The sequence below is a fragment of the Anas acuta genome, chromosome 1, assembly GCF_963932015.1.
Source record: "Anas acuta chromosome 1, bAnaAcu1.1, whole genome shotgun sequence".
Classification (NCBI taxonomy): Eukaryota; Metazoa; Chordata; class Aves; order Anseriformes; family Anatidae; genus Anas; species Anas acuta.
The window spans coordinates 9150136-9172730 of record NC_088979.1 but is presented as its reverse complement, the minus strand read 5'-3'; the positions used below and the strand labels follow the sequence as shown (position 1 = coordinate 9172730).

General features: G+C 38.4%; 1 protein-coding gene across 1 annotated transcript in view; it reads right to left on the bottom strand.

Annotated features, from left to right (window-relative positions):
* The window catches only part of TYR (tyrosinase), a 50608-nt gene that overhangs the window by 12687 nt on the left and 15326 nt on the right, over positions 1-22595 (bottom strand). Inside the window, exon 3 of the mRNA XM_068670293.1 lies at positions 16266-16413. Coding sequence (XP_068526394.1) covers positions 16266-16413 — 148 coding nt within the window. The remainder of the gene's footprint in view (positions 1-16265; positions 16414-22595) is intronic.

The window sequence follows — 22595 nt, the reverse complement described above, 5'->3', positions numbered from 1 at the left end:
GTCTCTGTATTCCTCTCAGGCTATCTGTCCTTGCTTCTACTCTCTGTAGGCCTCCTTTTTTTGTTTGAGTTTGGCCAGGAGCTCCTTATTCGTCTGTGCAGGCCTCCTGGTGTTTTTGCCCAACGTTTTTTTTGTTGGGATACATTACTCCCAAGCTTGGAGGAGATGATCCTTGAATATTAGTGAGTTTTCTGTGGCCCCTCTGCCCTTCAGGGCTTTGTCTCAAGCAGATCCCTGAAGAAGCCAGTCTGTTCTCCAAAAGTCCAGGGGAGTGAGCTTGCTGTGCTACCTCATCATTGCTCTCTGGATCCTAAACTATGCCATTTCATGGTCACTGCAGCCAAGGCTGCCCTTGAGCTTCTCATTTCCCACCTGCCCCACCTTGTTGATGAGAATGAGGTCCAGCATAGCACCTCTCCTCATTGTCTCCTCTATTTCTTGAAGAAGGAATTTGTCATCAATGCATTCCAGGAAACACTTGGGTTGCCTATGCCCTGCTGTGCTGTCCCTCCAACAAATATTGGGGTGGTTGAAGTCCCCCATGAATACCAGGGCATGTGAACATGAGGCTGCTTCTGTATGTCTATAGAGGGCCGCAGCTGCTTGATCTCCCTGAGGAGGTGACCTGTAGCACACTTCCACTATTATGTTGCCTGTTCTTGCCTTCCCTTTAATCCTGACCCATAAGATCTCTGTCAGCTCCTTGTGATCTGAATGTTCATCCACATGTCCTGGTCTACAGAAATGGTTGCTCTATCACATAGTGGGCATGTGGTTTCTGTGATAGAGAGAAGTCAGTATTTTGGTCATCAGATGTTGTTCCACTCACTGTTGATAGAAGGTTTTGTTTTCTTCCCTTAAACACAGCCATGTTGTAAGTCATTTCCTTATATCTTGAAAATATAATCTCATATTCCATGTTTCTATGCTTGCAATAGCTGCAAACTTGGAAGAAGAGCTTAAAAGTGCAGAACTAAAAACTCACAGAAAAAGGCAAAGTGCTGATGCAATGAGCTGGTCCGTTTGTGGAGTGACTGTTGCTGGTAGAAAAGCCAAGTTTGTAGCGGAATGGCAGACTTGAACTCCTTGGATTTTTTGGTTACCTTGGCAAAACTGCTTTTATGTCTTCTTTATATGCACCTCTGCATCCTCCCCTGCCCCACAGTCTAACAAAGCAGGGCTATAAATAAAATGACAACTGAAATGCCATTTTATTACACTTTGCCTTCCTTTTTTGTCGTGATGAGACTGAAAGTAACAAAAAGACATCTAATGAGTAAGGACTCTGTGATATCCAATCTCCATATTTCTTCTGTCCCCAAAAGGTACTGGGCAGAAGCTCAATGAAGGAAATATCTGTCTAAATCCTACAGCAATCTAGTTGGCTTCTTTCTTCCTCACCACATAGACAAAGAGGGCAAGCAACTAATTAGCTACTTGCACAGGTCGCAGTAACGTTTTCCAGATATGGAGACATTTTTAGCAATGCATTCCTAGCTAGACTGGCGTCATTTGGGGGATGCTGGCAATGTTGAAAAGAGCAGATGGGATGTGAGAGTGGTGGGATATATGAAGTGGCATACAGGAAAAGAGAGAAGAACTAATCAAAATCCATTGGGAATTTTATTCAGGGTGTGTGAATGGGGAGAACCTAACCTGGAATCTAAGAGAGTAAAAGAGAGAGTAAATCCTCATTAACTAGAAGAAGGGAATGAAAAGGGAAAGGAAGAAGTGTTTCTGTGTGAAACACAAGGCTTAACATCAGTTTGGCTACAGGAAATGAAAGAAGAAACAAATGCATGGTCACTCGCCTAGGCACTGTGCAGAGAAAAATCCTTTCGTCTAAGACAGTTCCCTCCTTATCTTCTTCATAGGATTAAAGAACTCAGAACTTGAGCTTGGCTATCACAAGTCTTTTGGAGGAGTGAACAAATCCAGCAGAATGGGCTCCCCTGCTTGGGCTGCAGAAAACAAACCCTGATTACCAGGGGACTCTCTTTGATACAAGGATTAGACATTGAAAGATTTCATATTTAGAAATCATATCTTTAAATCGTAGCTTCATCCTCCCCAAACAACAAATTCTCCAAACCCCTCAAACAATTGTTGCTCGTGGCCCAAGCAAATTCCTTTGGCTTTCTATATCTTGGTGGCTTAGTGAGAGGTACTTTGCACAAGCAATGGGTAAGAAGGTAACTTACCCAGGGAGCCAGGGTGACAGCTCCTGCCTAGAAAGGTCACAGACAATCAGGACTTAAGAAATAGAAAATTAAAATATGGAAATGGACTAACTGAAATGGAAAACAGTCTTGTGATAGCCCTAACACCCTTCATTCTCATTCAGTGGCAAGCAAAAGTAACTTGGAAGAGGTTTTCTTTAAAGGCCTTAAGAAATAAGTGTATCTAGGTTAGAGCAAAGACTGCTTCTGTCTGAAAGGCTGTTTCCTTCTCTTGAGGTAATTAAAGTGCCCAAACTGCATATCCAAATAAGAGGTTAAGGAACCAAAAGGGATAGGAAAATAATTTGAATTTTGAAAGAGGCCCTGTCTTACATTTAAAGCCCAATGAGGTTCAATTTCTCTGTATTACACTTCTAGAGTAGTTGGAATTTTATTACAGTAAATATTAAAGGTTTTAAAACTCTTAGATTATGACGGTCAACAGCTTATGCAAAAATTATTTTTATGATAAGAAACAGTATTTTAATGTCATAGAATATACTGGATTTAGACATTATCAGGCTAAAATAAGGCTCTGAGTTTTTATTTAAACCTTGAAACAACATGATAAATACACTATCACTTAAACTCCAGTTCAGTTAGAACATTTTTTTTTTTTTTTTTTTTTTGTCCCAGTACTACTATTTTAAAGAGCTGGTACACTGTAAAAAGTAATAAAGACTCCCACCAGGTATGTTGATGCTTTGGTAGTTTAAATTTTCATTCTGAGGAAATATACTTTGCCTTCACAATGAATTTTAGTACAGTAAGGTGCTTTAACAGAGAAAATTAAAGCCATCTGTAAAAGATATGGATATATCACTTCCATTTGATTGCATATAAATAGACCTGAGTATTTTCCTTGTTCTGCTTCATACATACCAGATTATACAAAGTGAAATGAAATGAGCCATAGCAGAAAATTAATTTGGAAAAAAACAAAACAAAAAAACAACAACAACAACAACAACAAAACTTGGTTTAAAAGGGGGTGGAGGGAATAAGATTGATTTGAAGATGATTAAAAAAAGGCCACCAATATATATATTTCTGGATTCATATTATTTTATGAATAATATATGGAATGGGATTATAGCTAATGAAAGGATGAGTCAAGAAATAAATGGGTTTATGTTACCAGTGGGAAATATCAAGCAGAGTATAAGCAGCACTGCTATATGTAAGCTTTATAACTTCATACTATTCTAGCTAATGTTGTGTGATCTGAAAAAAAGAGACGCTGCTTGCAAGAAGAAAATCTTAAAACTTGGAAAAAAATGAAACAAAACAATGAGAGTAGGTATTTTCTTTATGATTTTGAAGAGTCTCTCCTAGGAGCCATTTTCGAATGGTGTGCCTCCACAGTCAGGCACAGAGCTACATTTGACCGATTGCAGTGTAGGAGGAGAATCCAGACCAATATCTGTTATTAAAGATTTCCCTGTATTGAACCACTGCAGAGACACTGACGGACATTGTAAACCTAACTGGCCATTTGGGAAGCTTTTCTAGGAGATGTTTAAGCTGGTGTATTTTACCTTAAAATTAAGAACAGCTGAAGAGAAGGAAAGGGGGGAAGAAGAGGGTTTGGTACCTTTATACAAGTTCTTCTGCCAGGGGACCAGAAACACATGCAACCCTGCAGGTGTCCCCAGTGGGAAGACAATGAAGATTCATGGCCACCGTATGTCCCAGGATGCAATTTTGCTGTCCTCTTACTCCCTTGTCCTCACATTTCTTATAAGTGTTTGCACAACCTTGTTATAACTGAGATTAAGGAACTGATTTATTTTAAATCCAAACTTCTCATTTGTTTTCATTTATTCCAGGATAGCTGAGGTGAGATAAAATCCCAGACCTGATTCATTATGCTTTTGCATAATGGACAGTACCAGTACAATAGAGGAACAGGGGCAAGCACATCCAGATGCTCAAAAGAGGTGAGCAGGACTGTTTCTTTTGGTGGTTATGAACCAGATTAAGCTGATTAAAAGCAGTTGTGAAACAGTGGCCTGTGTTTCTCATTAGCATGATAAATCCATGAACCTCTGCTAAGTGTGCACACAGCCAGTGCTAAGGGTTTAGCTGCTACAGGGCAACTTTGCAAACCACTAATAACTTTATCACATTCAAATATGTACCACGTCACTGGTTGCACCAGTCTTGACATGGAGACTTTCATTCCTGATTTACTGTTGTGATACTAATGCAAGGTAAGAATGACTATGGTAAAAGGAAGGCAGAATGTTGTTATGTAGATCTTGTTTAAACAATTTATTTCACTATCATGAGACCTGACATTCTGTAAAGGAAATCTGGCAAGCAACATGTATTTGCATTTGTAAAAGAATGAAAAAGAAACAAATTTAGAAAAGCTGAGATGCTAGTCCAAGGACTGTGATTATACAGTAGTCATCAGTTTAAAAGTTGACACTAGTCACCTGATATTACAAAATCACTTCAGGTACTTTCCCATCCCAAGCATTTGGGAGAAACATCAGTGCTTCACTCCTGGAAGAGTTACTAAAGCTGAGGTTGTAAAGTCAAGGCATTATTTGCCAGTGTATGCAGTTGTATTGCAGGGTCATTTTTTTTTCTTATACTTCTTAGTTGACTAAAGACAGTACAGGGACTCTCAGGCTGCTTGTAAACCAATTGAACATGTCATAATGTAAAAGTCTGATTAAAAAATAAGTTGCTGCCCTCAATTATTGTAAGAAACCCAGCCAAGGTTTCCAATGCTGTGTCTCCCCTGCACTGAAACAGTGCTGAGGACTGCCCTGGGTTTCAGTGCTTGTTCTGTGTCCCAGCCCTGCTTGCTGGGGAACTTTCAGGCTTCCCCCATCACTTCCAAGTTGCAGTGTACACGCACACCCTTGGGCATGACTCTCTTCCACCAGTCCTTGTGACACCACTGCCTCTCTGCCAATTCCTGGACCAGCTAGTGGAGAGACCAGTGTGTGCATCTTCTTGTGAGAGAGACAATGGGGAGATCAAGGGATCCAGAGACTGGGTAAACTGGGTGTCCAAGGTCAGTTACTGGGGGATCCAGACTCTTTACGTATATGTATGTATCTGAATTTTTGACTAACAGGCTTTCAGCCTCGTCAAGCAGAGAGGACAAGAGGATGAGAGGTTGTTCGTACTGTTGGCATCTGTGAGTGCTATATTTTCTATGTTGATCTGTGTCAGACAAATATGCATATATATACACATACATTTGTATGCATTGTGTGTATGTGTGCCTATTGGGAAAATATGTTCAGACTCAGCACTGTTTGGACCTGAAAACATGGAGCTGTGGTAGACTTATCTCTAGTGGTCTACCAGATTTGGCAGTCCCTCATGCTTTAAACACAGACTTGCACAAAACAGAAAAAAGAAGATGTTTTAGCCCACTGGAGATGTTCCCTCATGTAATGCTGTGCTTGTACATTTTTTCTTGGCATAGCATATGTTATCATGTAAATCTATTGTGTATCTCTGAAGTATGAATATTTATTTTCAGTGAAGGTCTGGCCTGCTTTGTTGTTTTCCTTTAGTCCACCTTCTAAACCAAAGAATTTTTTTTGTTTGTTTTTGTGGACCACAGTAGACCAGACCACCTCTAAAGCTAAGGAGCAATGTGCAGATAACACAAAGACCCTTGCTTATCCAGCCAAAGTAACATCAACTGCAGGCTGCCTTCAAAAAGAACATTCTCTGGATGAGCCATGAAAATGTGTACCATGCTGACATGTTCACATCAGTTGTACAGTACCACCAGGGCTGGGGAAACAAGTGGTGCTTGAGGATCTTGGTGCTGCTTTGCTACACCATCCCAACAAAAGCACCTGTGTTTCCTTCCACCTCCTTTGTTCTAATTTATGGCATTGCACAATCTCAGTGCTTGGGGAGTGTCAGACAGCGGAAACGAGAGGGAAGTAGACAGTATAGTCCATCATGACCAGCCCCATCTACAAGACAACAAATGCCACTTTACTCATGTCCCACTTTTTGGAAATCTTCAAGGCTATTGCAATTGCTGGGGATATGAGATATTTTAATATTCTCTCTACTGTGATTTAGAGCAGTTTTCTGTTATTTTTAAAAAGGCCCTCTACACCTCTTAAGGATTAGGGGAAGACAAAGATTTTTCAGTCTTTTCAGCTGAAATTGTTTCTCTTTATGTCAAAAAAATGTACGTATCCATAGCCATTTGGAGAACACAGTTGGAACTCTCACTGCTGTTTAGTGCATTCAGTTGGGTGCAAAGGGCTGTGCAGCTTCCAGTCATTGCTCCAATAATCACATAGTGCTCCAAGTGTTTTTCTTCTAGAATACAAAAAGCAGCAGATCCTCCAAAATAAGAAAAGGCTGCTCAGATCCTCCAAAGTCTATTGTAAGAAAAAGCTGCTCAGGCACCTGAGACCTGAAGAGGATTTAGACAAAAGAGTCCTGAGCAGAGATTGCTGCTGCATGTGTAGGAATAAGTGCTGATCCTCTCTAAGAGGAGAGCTGCTCGGGGCTTCAACCCCATTGTGTATAAGCCCAGAGCACAGCTCCCATACCACAAACTCTAACCTGCCAGTATCCCTGCAACCCACTTTCTCACTCAACAAATCTCACTGAAAGATTTTCTCCCTTCTTAGAAAATTAGGTAGGCTGAACCAAGGAGTGCTGAGCCCAGCTTATGTTTGATGGGTTGCTGATGGGTTACAACATAAAGAGCTTCATTTCAACTGCAGAAGGAGACAATAGGCTGAGTGTGACACATTGCTCATGAAACTAAAGGCAGGAGATGAGTGTTGGAAATTATGTAGGAATATGTGCAGTGGAAAGTGAATGTGAGTATTATCTAGTGTGGACTAGGTATTGCCTCATCATAATTCAGTTATTGACAGAGCAAGTTATCTCCTGTGGAAGCTTATTTTGCACTTATGCTAGAAAATACAGTGAGTTTATGTCAGGTTTAGATGGGCTGAGATTCAGTCAGATATATGATATAAATTCTTATCTATTTTCTTAGTCAAGCCAGCCTGTTTTATACCAACAAAAGTCAGAAATGACTCTAACTAGTTGCAGAAGATAAGTTTTTGTTCCTTAAAATAACTGTGCTGTTTCACCTCTTGTTGTCGAACCAGAGTAATTTTTGGCTGAGTATATGTTTCTCATTCACATTCAGGTATCCAGTGTTGCTCAATACTGCAAAAACCAAGAGATATAAGAAATGATGATGTGTCCTCTGTCCAATGTAAAAAAAATGAAATAGAAATGTAACCATGCATTGCATGGAAGAAGAGAAAAAAAGCTGGGGAAGGGGGGTGGCTAACTGTTGCTGTATTATGTTTCCTGTGTTAACTTGAGAAAGTTCATCATTGCCACTGTTTGCAGCTAACAGAAAAACATCACTTGAAGTAAGAGATAGTACAAATGCCAGCTGCTCCAAAGTTTAATAACTAGTTTCCTAGTTTCCCCTGAAGAGAAAGCAAACAAGCAGATTAAAATGGACTGCTGTGGCAGTAGCTGGACTGACTGTAACCCACTCCTGTGCTCTGTAATTCATTTCTTTGGAGAATGAAAGATTGTCATTATTGAGGTTCACAAGGGCATGTAATATATAAATCACATCTACAGCAGCAAAGTGATAATTTCTTTTGATGAATAGAAGGTAGGTACACGTGGGTGAGAAAAGTACCATGTTTTCCTGTGATTTTTTACAATTTGAACAATTATGGCAGCTATTATTGCAGAAGTGCTGCAGGAAGGAAATTCAATGCTATGCTAGCTGTCTGCATCAGAGCTTGTCTTGATCACTGTGTCACAGAGAGAGCTCTCTCCTCCTCCAGTGTTAAGAGAATAGGTGAAGACTAACCATGTGGCTCTCGCCAAGTTTCAGGGCGAAGTAACCTTTCTTTTTAAAAACTACTAATAGCTTGCATAATGTGTAATGTACAAAGTGATCCATTCTTTAACTGCGTTGGCTGAGCCGAAATCTTGCAATAAGAGTGATATGAAACATGTACTTTAAATAGGACTATTTGAACTGAACCTCCTATACTATTGATTTTTAAGACTGGAATGGGTCATTAGAAACATCTAGCCTGAATAATGACATAGCAGGTGAGATTGCCAGCTGCTGTATTTCACATGCAATCCAGAAGGTGTCTGTTTAACCTTTGTCTCACCATTCCCCAAAGCAAGGTAGATGAGCAGCACTTTAGGTTTTATATACGTTCAATCAATACCAAGAGCATTTATCTCTAGAGCCTGTTCCTTGTTCCTACTGGTTTTCTGCCTCTGATTCTTTATGACCTACCTGTGGATTGCCAGAGGACTTGAGCGTGGGTTACTCAAGATGTAGGTGCAGCGTCAAGTGCACTATATATCTCAGCCCTCTTCTGTTCAATGGACAATGCAAGGGGGTGTTCTGGAGGATGGTTGAACTAAACCTATACTCCTTCCCTTCTGCTTCTGGCCACCACTGGTGTCATGATACAGGTTAGAAGAGCCTGTGGTGTGACCCTCCATGTCTGTTTCTGTGTCCGTTTGGGTGTTTTGCAATTGCAGTAGCTGGATCTGCCCAATTTCCTTATTGAAATAGAAGTAAGAGTACAGGTTCAGTATCTTACTGTGTGATTTGCCTTTCAGCCCAGACACAGGAATATCAAAGGAGAGATACTGGGGAGCTGTGTTTCTCAGCAACACCCCAACCTTCCCACTTACACTCTGTTTTCCATGGTATTTATATGGTATTTTGCAGTAGATGTGAACTCACGCTACCCACATACTGAGCCCACTTTGAGTGAGTCAGCTCCATCAAACAAGCTGAGTAGCTGGTTAACATGGTACCAGCCCCAAGAGGTTAGGAGGTGAGGTTTAACAGCTCCAGCTCAGCACCAGCCCAGGGCAGCTCCTTGGCTTGTGGTAACAGAAGCAGTGTGTGTCCTCCTGCAGATTTATAGATGCCCCCGAGGGAAAGTAGAATTAAGACAGCTCCTTCCCTGTTATAATTTCTCAAATAATCTTTGCTTGATTTTCCCACTCTTTCAGTACTGAAATGCAATCATTTGCAGAACACCTCAAGGTCAGGAGCAAAGGAGCAAATCCCAGGGGCTTCTCCCACAAAGGCTGTACTAGTTTATCCTTGGGAATTGCAGTAGATCTATGATGTTCATGCTTTCTCTGAGTGGAAGGACTTCAGTCATGTTTCACCTTCATGCCACAGACTTCACCTCACCCACTGCCTTTACAGGGGCACTTAGGAGGTACAGTGTTGGGCACAGACCCTGAGCTGACATGATGCAGAAGGACCGTGTGAGGAGGTGTATTGCTAATGGCAGCCTCTTGACCTGCCTTTGTCTAACAATTATCACACAGTCCCTCTTTTCTTTTTTTTTTTTTTTTCTCATGCCATAGTTCATTCAGTTCCAGAAAGATATGACTTTTAGCCTATGCCATTGTTTTTTGCAAACATACCTCAGAAAGCAATAAGAGTCTTGCTGTGCACGTCAAGAGAGGAAATTAATCATATGCTTAGTGTTTATGCAGTTTCTCCATTTTTACATGGTTTTATTATTAGCTGATATATCATTTTATTGCAATCTCCATCTCAGCTCTAAGTCATTTTTTTCATTGTCTCTAAGTTTCCATATACATAGTGGGGTTAATGCTTCCTTGGCTTCACACTTGTGTTCAGACAATTCAGGATAAGAAATGACTGGGGACAATTCAGGATAAGGAATGCCTCTTATTTCATGTATTAAGTCTGGAACCTAGTTTTGCCTTACAAGAATTTCTAATGATTCTTTTTGAATGATTTCACTCTGAATATTCCAAATTCTTGAAGCAAATAGTTTTTAAGAGCTAAAAAAATTCTTGTTTCCTGTCAACATTTCAAAACAAGAGAACAACTTGGGTTTTCTCATGGCATTTTTTTTATTTTTTATTTTTTTTTGGTTTCCAAAACCTGAGATGACATTTAAGAGAAAATGAAAACGTTCAGTTTCTTAAACACAGTAAAAATAAGAGGCTTTTATTTTGACATCTCCTGGGAATGAAAATCAAATTTCCTCTTGTTAAAGTATTTTCAAACAAAATCTCTTTTGACATAATGCTAACTATTTTTTGGGGAGGAATGAAGGGAGAAAGAATTGACATGAAAGTGAGTATATTAAGTCCACAGGGGCTGAAGGCGTCCACAATAGGATGTTCCTGGCATGCAATTCAGGATGTGTAGATTTTGGTTTCTAATATACTTTTGAACAGATTGCTACATTCATGCTTTCCAAGTTAACACTTGCCTGATTTTCGGTGTGATAAGGAACATTTTATTGTTAGATCCTGGGATAAGCCAGCGTCTGGCATTTCCTAATGCTCCCAGCTCCATTCTGCCACTGCAGCAGTGGGTGTTGTTGTAGCATGCTGCAGAGGAGTCTATGGCAGCTGATGCTGCTGAACACAGGGAAATTTGCCTTGATCAGGCAGAGTTAGTGGCATTTTCATGGATCTCTGAAGCTGATGTGCAGGAGAGTTTCTCTTGCACTCTTCTGGAGTTCTGTGTGTGTGTAAATAAGTGTCTGAAATTTCAAGCGTCTTCATTCCCTATACGTCCTTATGCTTAACTTGGATTGCTTTTGGCAGAGTGCATGTGCACACGTATACGCAGACATGCAAACAAACACTTGAACATTTTCTCTCTTTGATACAAATATTAAGTCCTGTGTGGTAGCAAGCAATGGAGTCACTGCTGAACCGAGATCAATGCACAGATGCTCAGCTCTCTTGTCATTGACATTTCTTACAACTGTAAATGAAGCAATTGCTATTTTCTGCTGCTCTTATTGCTTGGATACCTGAAAATCATAGTCAGAGGCTAAGAATATGCCAGACACAGCACAGATGAGAGCAATTAGACAGTCCCTTAATGACAGAGGGACTGTCATTATAATTATATAATTATAATTTACACATGGGATAAGGGACAACAGATAAATGCAGACAGATGGAAGGAGAACTAGACAAAGATGCAGTGAGGGCACAATGGTTCACCGGTGAAACTGTGAAGGATTCAGCTTATTAATGTCTTAATTTTCACATCAAAAGGGAGAGCAGTGACTGAATCTGTGGATGTGTAGGGTGGACAATTCCCCACAATGAAGAATATGGAGGGACTTGTCTGAATGCTAAACAGATGTGAGACAGGGATTGATATCACAAACTTATTGGAGGGGTAAGTGAATTCCTTAGAAATGCATAAGATATGATTTGGGGACAGGCAGTGAAGGGCCTTAAAAATAGAGAACAGCAGTTCGTCTGATGTGACAGAGAATGACAAAAGAGTAGAAGGGTACAAACAGAGAAAAATATCTGTTCAGATGTTCAGAGCATTGGATTAATGCAGTGATGGTTGCAGAAGTATTTTGAGCTGTGTGATTACTCATGAAAGTTGGCTAAAAAGGTGCTACAGTGGTGGCAATACTAAAACTGACAATCTTTGTCTAGCTGTATGAGTAGTCTAACAAAACTAAACTTTAGAGATACATGAGAACAAATGTCTACACCGTATTGCATGTCTCTAGAAAATCAGTTCTAAAGAGCTTGTACTAAAATCAGGGCCTTTGAAAGTCACATGTATTCTTATGATGCACCTTGTCCCATACTGCAGAACTTAGAAATGAGATGAAAACTGGGACCCTATTGAATTAGCAGCTGTACAAGTATATAGTAGTGTGGAGATCTTTAATTGCAACTTATTTTCCCTCTTTATTTATTTATTTATTTATTTATTTCCTCTTTGCAAGGGGACTTGTTGGGGTGAGTTGTGAAAGTCAAGGGCAGGAGAAGTGCAAAAATACTGAAGTACAGAAATGAGAAAAAAGATGGAAGAAGCATTCAAAGGACAGATGTGCAGGGAGAACAAAAAAAAGCTACTATGGGGCTATAGGGATGTAGAGGCCAAAAGAGTCATCACAGAAAAGAGTCCCTTTTCAGAGCACAGAAAACACCATTGTGAGCTCAACTGTGACTGTAGGCCCTTGCTTTCACTGCTTGTGCAGCTGCTCCTTCCAGCTTGAGTGGGTTGACTCCTCCCTTGCTATTCCCTTGTGCTGACTGTAGAGCATATCTGAATGGCAGAGAGATTTGCAATTAAGAGAAATGCTTCACAGAGCTAAAAAAGCTCTAATTTTTGCTGAATGTATAGTTTTTTCTTCTTTTTTTTTTTTTTCCTTCTTTCTTTCTCTCCTCTCTTTCTCTCTTTCTCTTGTTCTGTCTTTCTGTCTTTGTCTTTCTGTCTGTCTGTCTTTCTTGTTTGCTTACATGCTTCCTTTCTTTCAGCCGATTCAATTAACAATTAAAAATTTTCAGGGGTGGTCACCTGTTTTTCCCAAGCCCTGGGATTTCATCCCTCAATCTGCTACCTAGCAAATAGGGTAAGGAGCGTGATCTATCATTGCTAAGAAAGCTGTTTCCTGGGTACCTTCATATTTCTGCATTGCTGTAGGGGAATGACCTAAAAAAGAAGAACAATTGCACACAAATGCTTTGTTTTTCACCTGAAAGATCTTCTCATCTGCACCTATGCTCTCTCCATCCTTCCTGCATTTAGTGTATCAGGCCTGGGCAGGAAAGGCTGGGGGTGGCAGATGGGAGGCTTACTGTTGCTCAGTTTGGAAAGCAGCTCCTAACATTTGGCTCACACCTGTCAGCAGACTCCGTATACACTTGTTTATCCTCCTCTGTACCATATGTTTCTATGTAAAATCAGTCCCAATGATCTATTGCCTTACTTCTATCACTCCTATTATGGTCGTAACTGAGCATTTCACAGTCGTTAATGCATTTACTCTGACAGTGTCCCTGTTGCGTAGGCATTTAATATCACCCACTTTGCAGATGGGTTAGCTGAAGCTCAGATCAACAGCTCCTCAAAAGTCTTTAGGAACCTCTTGTTGAAATCAATGGGCAGAAAACACTTCTCTGGCAGATGTGATCTTGAGAAAGCAAAACTACATGCTCAGTTTTACTCAAGGAACTTGCAGTGGAGTGAGGAATCCCTCTTCTGGGTCCCATGTGGATGCTCCAAGCACCAGGCTCTTCTTGGTTTCATGACACAGAACTGTTCCCTGCCTTTGCAAGACCTGGCAGACATGTGGTTCCTGGACTCCAGTCTTTTTTTACCCTTTGTCAGTAAACCCTTGTCTCACAACCCTTTATGCCTGTACCAAGTCCTGGAGGGGATACTCTCCCTGGAAGATTTAGTTTAAATGGTATATAGTTAAAAACACACTGGCCCTGTGCTATGACAGTTGTACAGTTGTATAAGCCACCTCAAATGAGAAAAGTTGATATGAAAAAACAATATAAAATGCTTCTTCTTCTGTAGACGGTTTCTCCCATTTCCTCTATGCTTTGTATTCTTGCCTACCTCTCAGAATTTCTTTGCAGCCCTTCATATTTAAAGTCTATGTAGGAGAGGAATGGGGTTCTTTAAAATGTACTGTACGTACCTATCAGTCACCTACTTATTAATTATAACTAAAAGCATGATTAATCTGTCATGGATAAGGCTGCTAAGTAACCCTAATCATGCTAATGCATTTCTGTCACTTATACAAAAGGCAGCATTATCATCAATTTTTACATCTGTGTGTACTGAAACCCATATACACAGCAGCTGCAGAGCACTGGTAATGTTCCTTCTGCCACAGATCAGATGAGGTTGCATCACGGATTTCTGCATTGCCCCCACAGTGCCTGTGTGGTGATTTATTTCCTCAACACTAGTGGGATTTAATGATGTTATCTTTTGTAAATAATTTTGCCTTCTAAGATGAATAACAATTACAGTCATGAAAAGTGTTTCCAGGGTTTTATAATGACTATAACTGAAATTCCTCTGTGGGAGGGGTCAGCATGAAGACCAAGGTGCTACTTAAGCCCTGTGTTGAGTGGGAGCTAAGATATGCGTAGGTCTTATACAAGTGTGAATATCTGAGGAAAACAATGTCTTCTGATATTGCAGAGCATAATGTGTTCCCTTCTGTGTTCTTTTTTTTTTTTTTTTTTTTTTCTCTGAATTTTCAACAGATCCATTTTTAATAGCATAGACATTGGAATGTTAATTTCCAGGTGCCAAATCTGAAATTTGTAACCACACCTGAAACCCTTGTGCATCCATCCTGTCAAGCAGTCAATGGGTGGATATGCTAAATACAGTTAAACAACATTATTTAACTTTTAAAATATTCTGAACAAAAGTTTTCCACAAAGAAAAGTTTCAAAGCTGACACCTCCAGAAAGCTAATTATAACCTGTGTATAAGGAACAGAAGACAGGTGGGTTACCCTTTGAAGGAACCATTCCACTGATGTCTCAGTGACCTGCTTAGACTTCATGTCCTATTTTTGGGTACAAAAAACACAACCATTAAGCTCATTAATTATGTAATCTGAGGAGAAAAAGCCCAACTTCAAATTTGTTTTACACATATACTAGATTTTGGTCAAATACAATAAGTTTTTTTGTTGTTATAAGAATTCTGGTGTAAACTCCCTGAAACTACAGAACTTCCCTGAAAGATGATGTCTTGAGGATGTAATCTGCATCCCTCCTGTGCTGCATGCCTCAGCAATCCAAAGAAAGAAACCATTTTATTTTTTTTTCATCTGAATAAGTGTCTAGCTGTGTGCAGGCAGGGTCTCACTCAGTAGGTTTCTGAGCACACAAACTGATGAAAGACTCACAAAAGTATGTAGTGGGTCACAGTTCTTTTGTTCTAAGCATTGCAGTTGCCAAGGCATGGTCAGTGCATGTTGAAAAAGTACAGGAAGATTGGAAAGAAAATATGAAATGCTTCAGAATGTGTAACGTGCAACTTTATAGTGTAGCTATTTGACAGAGTAATTTAATAAAAAACAGAAAGTGTCAAAAAGGGAGAGGGGGTTGAACAAGCCAATATTCCACACATATAAGAACATTTCTCAGGGAGAATGGTTACAAGTTTTGAAGAAAAGGAGCACTCCTATTAAAAAACAAAACAAAACAAACAAACAAACAAACAAACAAAAAAAAAACAAAAAAACTTTTCTATGGCTAGATCTTGGATTAGTGTAAAAATGGTTTACTTTTGTTGCACAAATGGGTCTGAAGAGAATGTTCTTTTTTATTATTCATTTATTTATTATTTTATTACTGCTTTACTACTGCTCAAAATTACCTGGGCAGCACCCTGGCTTAGAAAAACCTGTCTTTTAACGTATTTTTAAATTTATATATATATTTTTTTGGTATGTATCTTACAGTCTTGTTTAGTCAACTTCCATTTTTATTACTCTTTGGCTTTCACAGTTTTGTGAAATACAGTACACAGCAAATTGTAGCCATTCACATACTTTATAATGACATACAGAAATTTTAAGATGACCATTAAATCTTGGAATACTCTCCCTAGCATAGCAATTTCACTCTCCTCTTGCAGAATTGTGCTTCCCTATCCTTTCTTATTAATAAACATGACATCTTTCTGTTTGCTTTCCTGTCCATCTGCACAGCTGTAGTCTTCTCTTTCAGCAACAGACAGTCACAATTTTGTTTGTCACAATAAAATACAGATTTTTTATTATTATTATTTTTTTAATCTGTATTTATGGGTAGCACACTTGGATTTTCCTTATGGAATAGAAATTAAAACAACACTGACATTTAGAATGTAAAGGAATTACTCCAACTGATTATAGTTGTGTTAATATGAGTCATGCACTTTTGGGCCAAACTTCTTGACATACACATCCATATATATTAATCACTGTGACATCACTGCAGGACTATTTTTATCTTGGTAATAAAAGCTGAATGCATTTGTCAACTTTTCAAGTGATATTTAATACAGTGAGCATAAATACATATTAGGAAAGACACTCAAGTAATATAAGAGCTTGGTTCTACATGTCTGAAAATGCTGTGCATGTAGTGGCATGTAAAATATTTGCAGTTTTGAAATACAGGTGAAAACTACACTATAAAAATACAAAATAAATTAGGTTTACCAAGAAGAATTAAACTCACCTGTCAACAAAAGCATGGTGTAGTAAGAAGATAGGATCATTTGCAGAGCCTTGTACTTGGGACATGGAGCCATTCATGTAGATGTGAAGTGCATTATGCAAACCGCTTTGAGATATGTTTGATATTGCAGTGCGTGGATCAGCAAAGCCTGTATATTCAAGAGGAAATCATATGCTGATATGGCAATGCGTATAATTCTTTCTCCAGTAAGACTGAAGATCAAAGTAGCTAATTTCACTTCATTTACTTTCAGCTTTTTAGACAAGAGCTTCAGAAAACACGTAAAGGAGTGTTAATATATTTCAAAGGCGTAGCAAAGATGAAATTAGAATAAGCTAAATTAAAACTCCTGCCATGTAGCTAATGCAGCATGTCAGCAAATGTACTGCTTAATTGTCTTATATTTTTAAATTTCGTTGTCCATTGTGTCTGACTGTTAAAAGGAAACCTAATCCCTGGAGACATTTATGTATATACATTTATTCAGGTTGAGTAAATTTATTCATTTTTTAATATTATTTTTTATCTCTATACTTACACATTTCTAAGTTACAACAGGCTACTGTATCTCATCATATATGCAGTCATTTAATATCATTTTTCTCTACAGAATACATTCTTTCATCTATAAGTGCCAACACGATGTAAGCTATTATCTTTACAAAAGATAAATAAATAATTGACCAATAATCTTCTTCTCCATTTAGACTTGCAGGATTAAAAATTTGTGGACTGCAGTTAATTTGCAGTCTACTTAGAATATAGGCTTTGAAATAGTCACACAGATCAGCCCCCAGACTCTTAGCTCTCCTCCTTAGAAAATGCCTCACACACTTTAAACACACTTTATTTACTTATTTGGACCAGGAACTAGCATTTGTATGAGGAGCAGCAGTATTCTTTTGAAGTGAACCTCCTAACAGTCCTTCCATTTCCTGCAATGACTCACATCACAGGGCAATTTTTGACTTAGTACTATATTTCTTTTGGAGGAAATCTAACATCAGTGGGTGTTCAATTCACTGCACTGAACTAGAGTTAGTTTGAAAAAAAACCCTTTTCATCAAAACCCTCATATATAATATGGAAGTCAGGTACTAGTTTTGTTTTGCTCTTTGAATTTGCTTATCTTGTGACACAGAAAATATTAATTGATACATGCTCAGAGATGCTTTATCGGAAGAGTCATATTCTATGAACTTGGAAACCTGGGTTTCAGACCCCACTGAGACTGATCTGCTGTGTGAGATGTTTTCATCTCTTTGTACCTCTAAATTCCCTCATCAGGTTTTGCCTTGTCTATTAACCTCCTTGAGGAAAATCTTTTGGCATAAAGCCTTTACTAATCATACTAAGGATCAAATCATAGCTATAGTACCTAGGAAATAATATACGATAACAACTATCCATCTTTTTTGATTGCAACATTATCACAAGGATTTTGAGAAATTCAAGGGAATTCAGAGAAGAAAACATAATCAGGAGAACTGGAGGGGATAGACCTGGCTTATGATGAAATTTGTAAGACTTCAAGGTGGGGTTAATCTGGGTTTTGGAGAGAGAATCATGTCAATGCATACAGATAACTGCAGGTGTTAAATACATCAGATGTGTAACAGGATTACTGAAGATACTGCATGGTGACATAAACAACAATGGGCAGAATTTCTCAAAGGGAAACTCTTGCCCACAGAAAGTTGTCTGATGGTGAATGCTATACTACCTAGCTGTCACCCAGGGGAAATAACAGGATAAAATATTACCAAGCATGCTGTTAAGAATAATGTACATTGACAATCTAACCAGAATTTATAGGAACTGATGGCAACGTTTTTGACCTTTCTTACTGATGGCTACAGCAGGTGATCACTGGGATCATCTGATGCAGCAATACCTCTTAAAAGTGAATCTCTGTGGATGTTAACTGAAAAAGATCTATCTGCATGTTGTTCTGAAACACTCTTCCTACTTACATGCAGCTACGTCATGATATATTAAAGGTAAGATAAACTTTATGCAGAGTCTAAGTAGAAGGATAGTTGTCTTATACCATATGTGGATACTTCTTAAAATTTCTTATTGCACTACAAATGTTTTATTTAGTAATTTAGAAAAAAATATATACAGAACATTCTGGTTCTGGACAACTTCAATGGAATTTCTGTATTTCTGCAATTTGTTGCAATGATCATGAGCTTTGTAAGTCAGACACCTTTGATAACCCTGGATTCAGTCAGTCTCAAAGGTGACATCATGGCTAACCATGCACATGAGAAGTTTGAATATATGATATCCTATTATGAAAACTCCATATAAGGAAGTCCATATAAAGCTATCATGAATAAAAACATAATGTGATATCACTTTATTTTTTTTTGCCTAGGTCTTAGTCTTTTCTCTCAGACTTTTTAAAAGACTTCAGGACAATCAGCTGTACAGGATAACACTATGAAGTGGGGTAGAGCCAATTAAAAATCATATGTGAGAACATGAGAATTTTTTCAAAGTACAGAACACTTTGCTGAAGTAGCTGCAGAAAAATCACCTTTATTGCAAATGTAAGATCTATATGCCTGCCTTGCCCCATGCTGTACCTTCACCGCCTCTCCTATGCATTAACTGCAGCTCTTGCCAGGCCTACCCTGAACTCACTAACCCAGCAGAAAACTACCCTGTTTTTATTCATTTTCTAGGCTACTGAGATGCAGTATCTTATATAAGATTATAACGAGTACTGGAGCTGGTACCAAAAAAGTGACTGACTGGAGGATGGAGGAGATTGCATAGACAATTAGGATTGCCCCCAGTGGTAGTGAGCTATTAAATCATCTGGCCAGTATAGGAAGCTGTAACATTCAGACATCGTTTTAAACTCTCATTTAATTATGGTGTATTAGAAATAGCCAGTAGGGGATACATCACTTGAAGTAACTTAAAGTTTTACCAGTGCTCCTTTTTCAATGAGAAAAGAATCACATTTTTTTAAGAATCATAGAATCATTGAATCATAGAATATCCCCAGCTGGAAGGGACACACCAGGATAATTGAGTCCAAATCCTGGGTCCCCAAAGGATCACCCAAAAAATCAGACCGTGTGTCTGAGAGTGTTGTCTAAATGCTCTTGAACTCTGGCAGGCTCAATGCCTCAACCACTTTCTGCTCCTGCTCATAGCTTTGTAAGTCATTGACAGTGATTCAGTGAAGTTGAAGTAGGTTCACTGGAGCCAGGCCTAATTAAATCAGATTGGGAGTTAGCACAAAGTTTATTATAGGAGGAGCTAATTCTGTCAATCACAATTAAGGCTGCCTAACATTTTTAATATGATATATAGGTGGTTCTCATTAAACGTGCAGTTGGGGCAGATATATGTCCTTTAATAGAGTACTTAATTATGGTAACTACAGATTTTACTGTCTAATAACAGAAGCCATAGAAGTCCATGTACAAAGTCAAGGGTAAAGCGTTATATATTGTGAGCAAATAGTGTTTTCCTTAAGTGCTCATTGCCACTGGCCGAAGTGCTATATGTTTAGCAGAGGGTATTCAGAATTTTCAGAGTGTTAGCAGCCTTCAGTGCTACAGGAATGGAGAAACCAATCCAACAATCCTATCTCCTCTGATTGTTTTAGTGGGACTGCTTAAAATCTGTGACATCATTAATATCGCTGAGATATTTATAGCAGTTTAGCCTTTTTGTTGTTAACTGCAAAACTTTTTTTTCTTTCCTAACTGCAAAACTGACTTTCTTATACAATAAAATTTAGTTTTGTATGACTTTCTACGTCTGTGGTTGTGGAAACAGAAACTTTAAAGGCCAAATTCTGCTTTGCATGTTGCTTTGTTGCACGTCCAATTCCAACCGACAGGAATACTTAGTCCCACCCTCCCTGGGGATTATATTTTCTTAAATAAATTTAGAATTGTCTAAATTCTACATTTTAGATAAGTTCAGGTCAGACAGATACAACTACTTTAAAACAGGAAGGAAGATACAGATATAAAAAATTTAAGGCCATATCCTTACTTGTCTTTGAAGCTAGTGATGTTCTTTTGGCTTATGAGGCTGACGTTTTTCAGCCATTGGCAATGTCAAAGGAAAATTTTCAGGGTTAAATCTTATATATTTTCTCAAGCAACATTATTGCTGTAATCTTTCCAGAGTAAGGTATCTACAGGAACAGCAATTTGGCCTAAGGTGCTATAGTAAATGAAAGTTTGTGGTTATTTAATTTAGACCATGTCACCATCTAGTTTTTACTTAAAATGATTCTTGTAGAGCTTCATTGTGGTCTGGGCTGAACAGATTTTCTGGTTCTCTGATAATGACCCTCTGTGACTTGCCAGCCCTTTTACAATGTGCAGCATAAATTTACCCAGAGATTGAGAATTTGAGCTGGGTGAGGGATGTTGGCTGTAGGCTAAAACTTTTTTAATTAGAACTTTTCTACTGGAAGACTTCATTCTGAGAAGCCATTTTTCATTAGCTATATGGATCACAGTGAAAATGCTGAGAAAAGTTTTCCACATGAAAACATCTCATTTCAGAAAAAGTAAAATGTCCTATTAAAATTAAATTACATTTTTGAAGTGTTTGATGTTTTATTCCATTATTTCATGACAGAATAGCAGTAACGATACATAATTGTGACAGACAATGAAATGCTATGACATGGCTTGACTTGATACCATGTGTTAATTCATGAACAATGAAAGTGAACAAAATCAGTTTTAGAATTTAAAAAAGTGAAACTTAGGAGGCACTGATTTTTATCTGAAATTTTCATAAACAAATTAATTTCGAATATGGAATTGTCTCACAAAAAAAAGGGAAATTCTAAACTTTTTGGTCATCTTTAATTTTTAGAAGGTAGTATTAATGTGTCACACCAAAACTGAACTGCGTAAAGAAGAAGCTCAGCTATTCCAAGTGCAGTCAGCTAAGCTATTTCTGATCTTACCTGTTACTTACAAGGTGGACTGATTTTCTGTATTCTCTTCTTGAATCTGTGAAGTATCTGATACAGTCAAAAGTGCTTCTCATTTAAGCAAACCTTATTTAAAATATTACTCTTCAAGGAGCAATGTGCAACCTGCCTTTAACCTGATGGTTTTCAGTCAAAGTAGAAATTGTCCTGTCCCAGATTAAGAGGACAGCCTGTGTGCTCATGTTCAGTGGGGTAATGCTTTGATGAGCAATATTGACCTTACATGTACATAGATATGGCTACTCTTAAATTACATCATTTGTGTCCATATAGCAGTATTTTCTCTTAGTTAAAAAAGGATCTATCATGCCTTGTTGGCACCTGTTCATAAGGGTGCTAATACCTACCTCTTAGATGGGTAACAAGGTGTTTGTCTTTGTTCCAGTTTATGTGGAACAGGCACAGAAGAGCATAAAGTTTTGCCCAGAAGTACACAACATGAGTAGGACTGGAGTACTCTGGCTTTACCACGTACTTCGTTCTTCCAAGTAATCACAGCTTTTTCCATTACAGAACTAAAACTGAGTAGCAAAACTCTCAATGTAAATCAAGAACCACTCCATTAGAGTCACTGGCCCGGTTCTGGTCATCTTTTGTAAGTCTTGAGTAACTCCACTAAAGTCAGTGGAGTTATCTTAGATTTATTTTGGATCTAAAAGAGATTAGAATTTGACCTTAGGTGTATTGGCACAAACTTGTGTAAACAAGTAAAGAAGGATTGAAAAGATTTTCACTTAGCAAAGGAAGTAAATGTTAGGAACTACAGCTATTAGGAGGTTTGTGAGAAATGTCATCACAGAAGTGGGCACTGGCACAATGAAAGCAAAATGGGAATTTAAGCTTGGCAAATGTACACAGCAACAACAACAACAACAACAACAAATAGACCACTTGTAAGAACGGAGCAAACAAAATATGTGTGCTTATTTTTGGTGGCAGCAGTGGGTTTTGTGTTTTGTTGTTGTTATCTGTTTGTTTTTGGTTTTGGCAGTAAAGCTAGTTTAATAACTTCCCACCATCCTTAAACATATATTCTTGACGTTGTATTGCAGTTCAGTCTCTCTTTAGATGAATAGACTGAAGTGTTTATGGACCTGCAGTATAAAATTGAGTGTTGAAATACATCAGGTCAAAAATAAAATATCCTCAAAGGAAAAAAAAATCTGAGAACGATACTATGTCTGATGGAATAAGCTCATCACTATAGTAACACAGATAAACACCTATTGAGATAGGTCTGGCTTGCACTTTGACAGGCTCATCACCACAACATCATGGAATGTTGTGGGCAAAGTTTCACTCCAGCAATCACTAGCTCTAATGAAATATTCTTATGGAAAGAA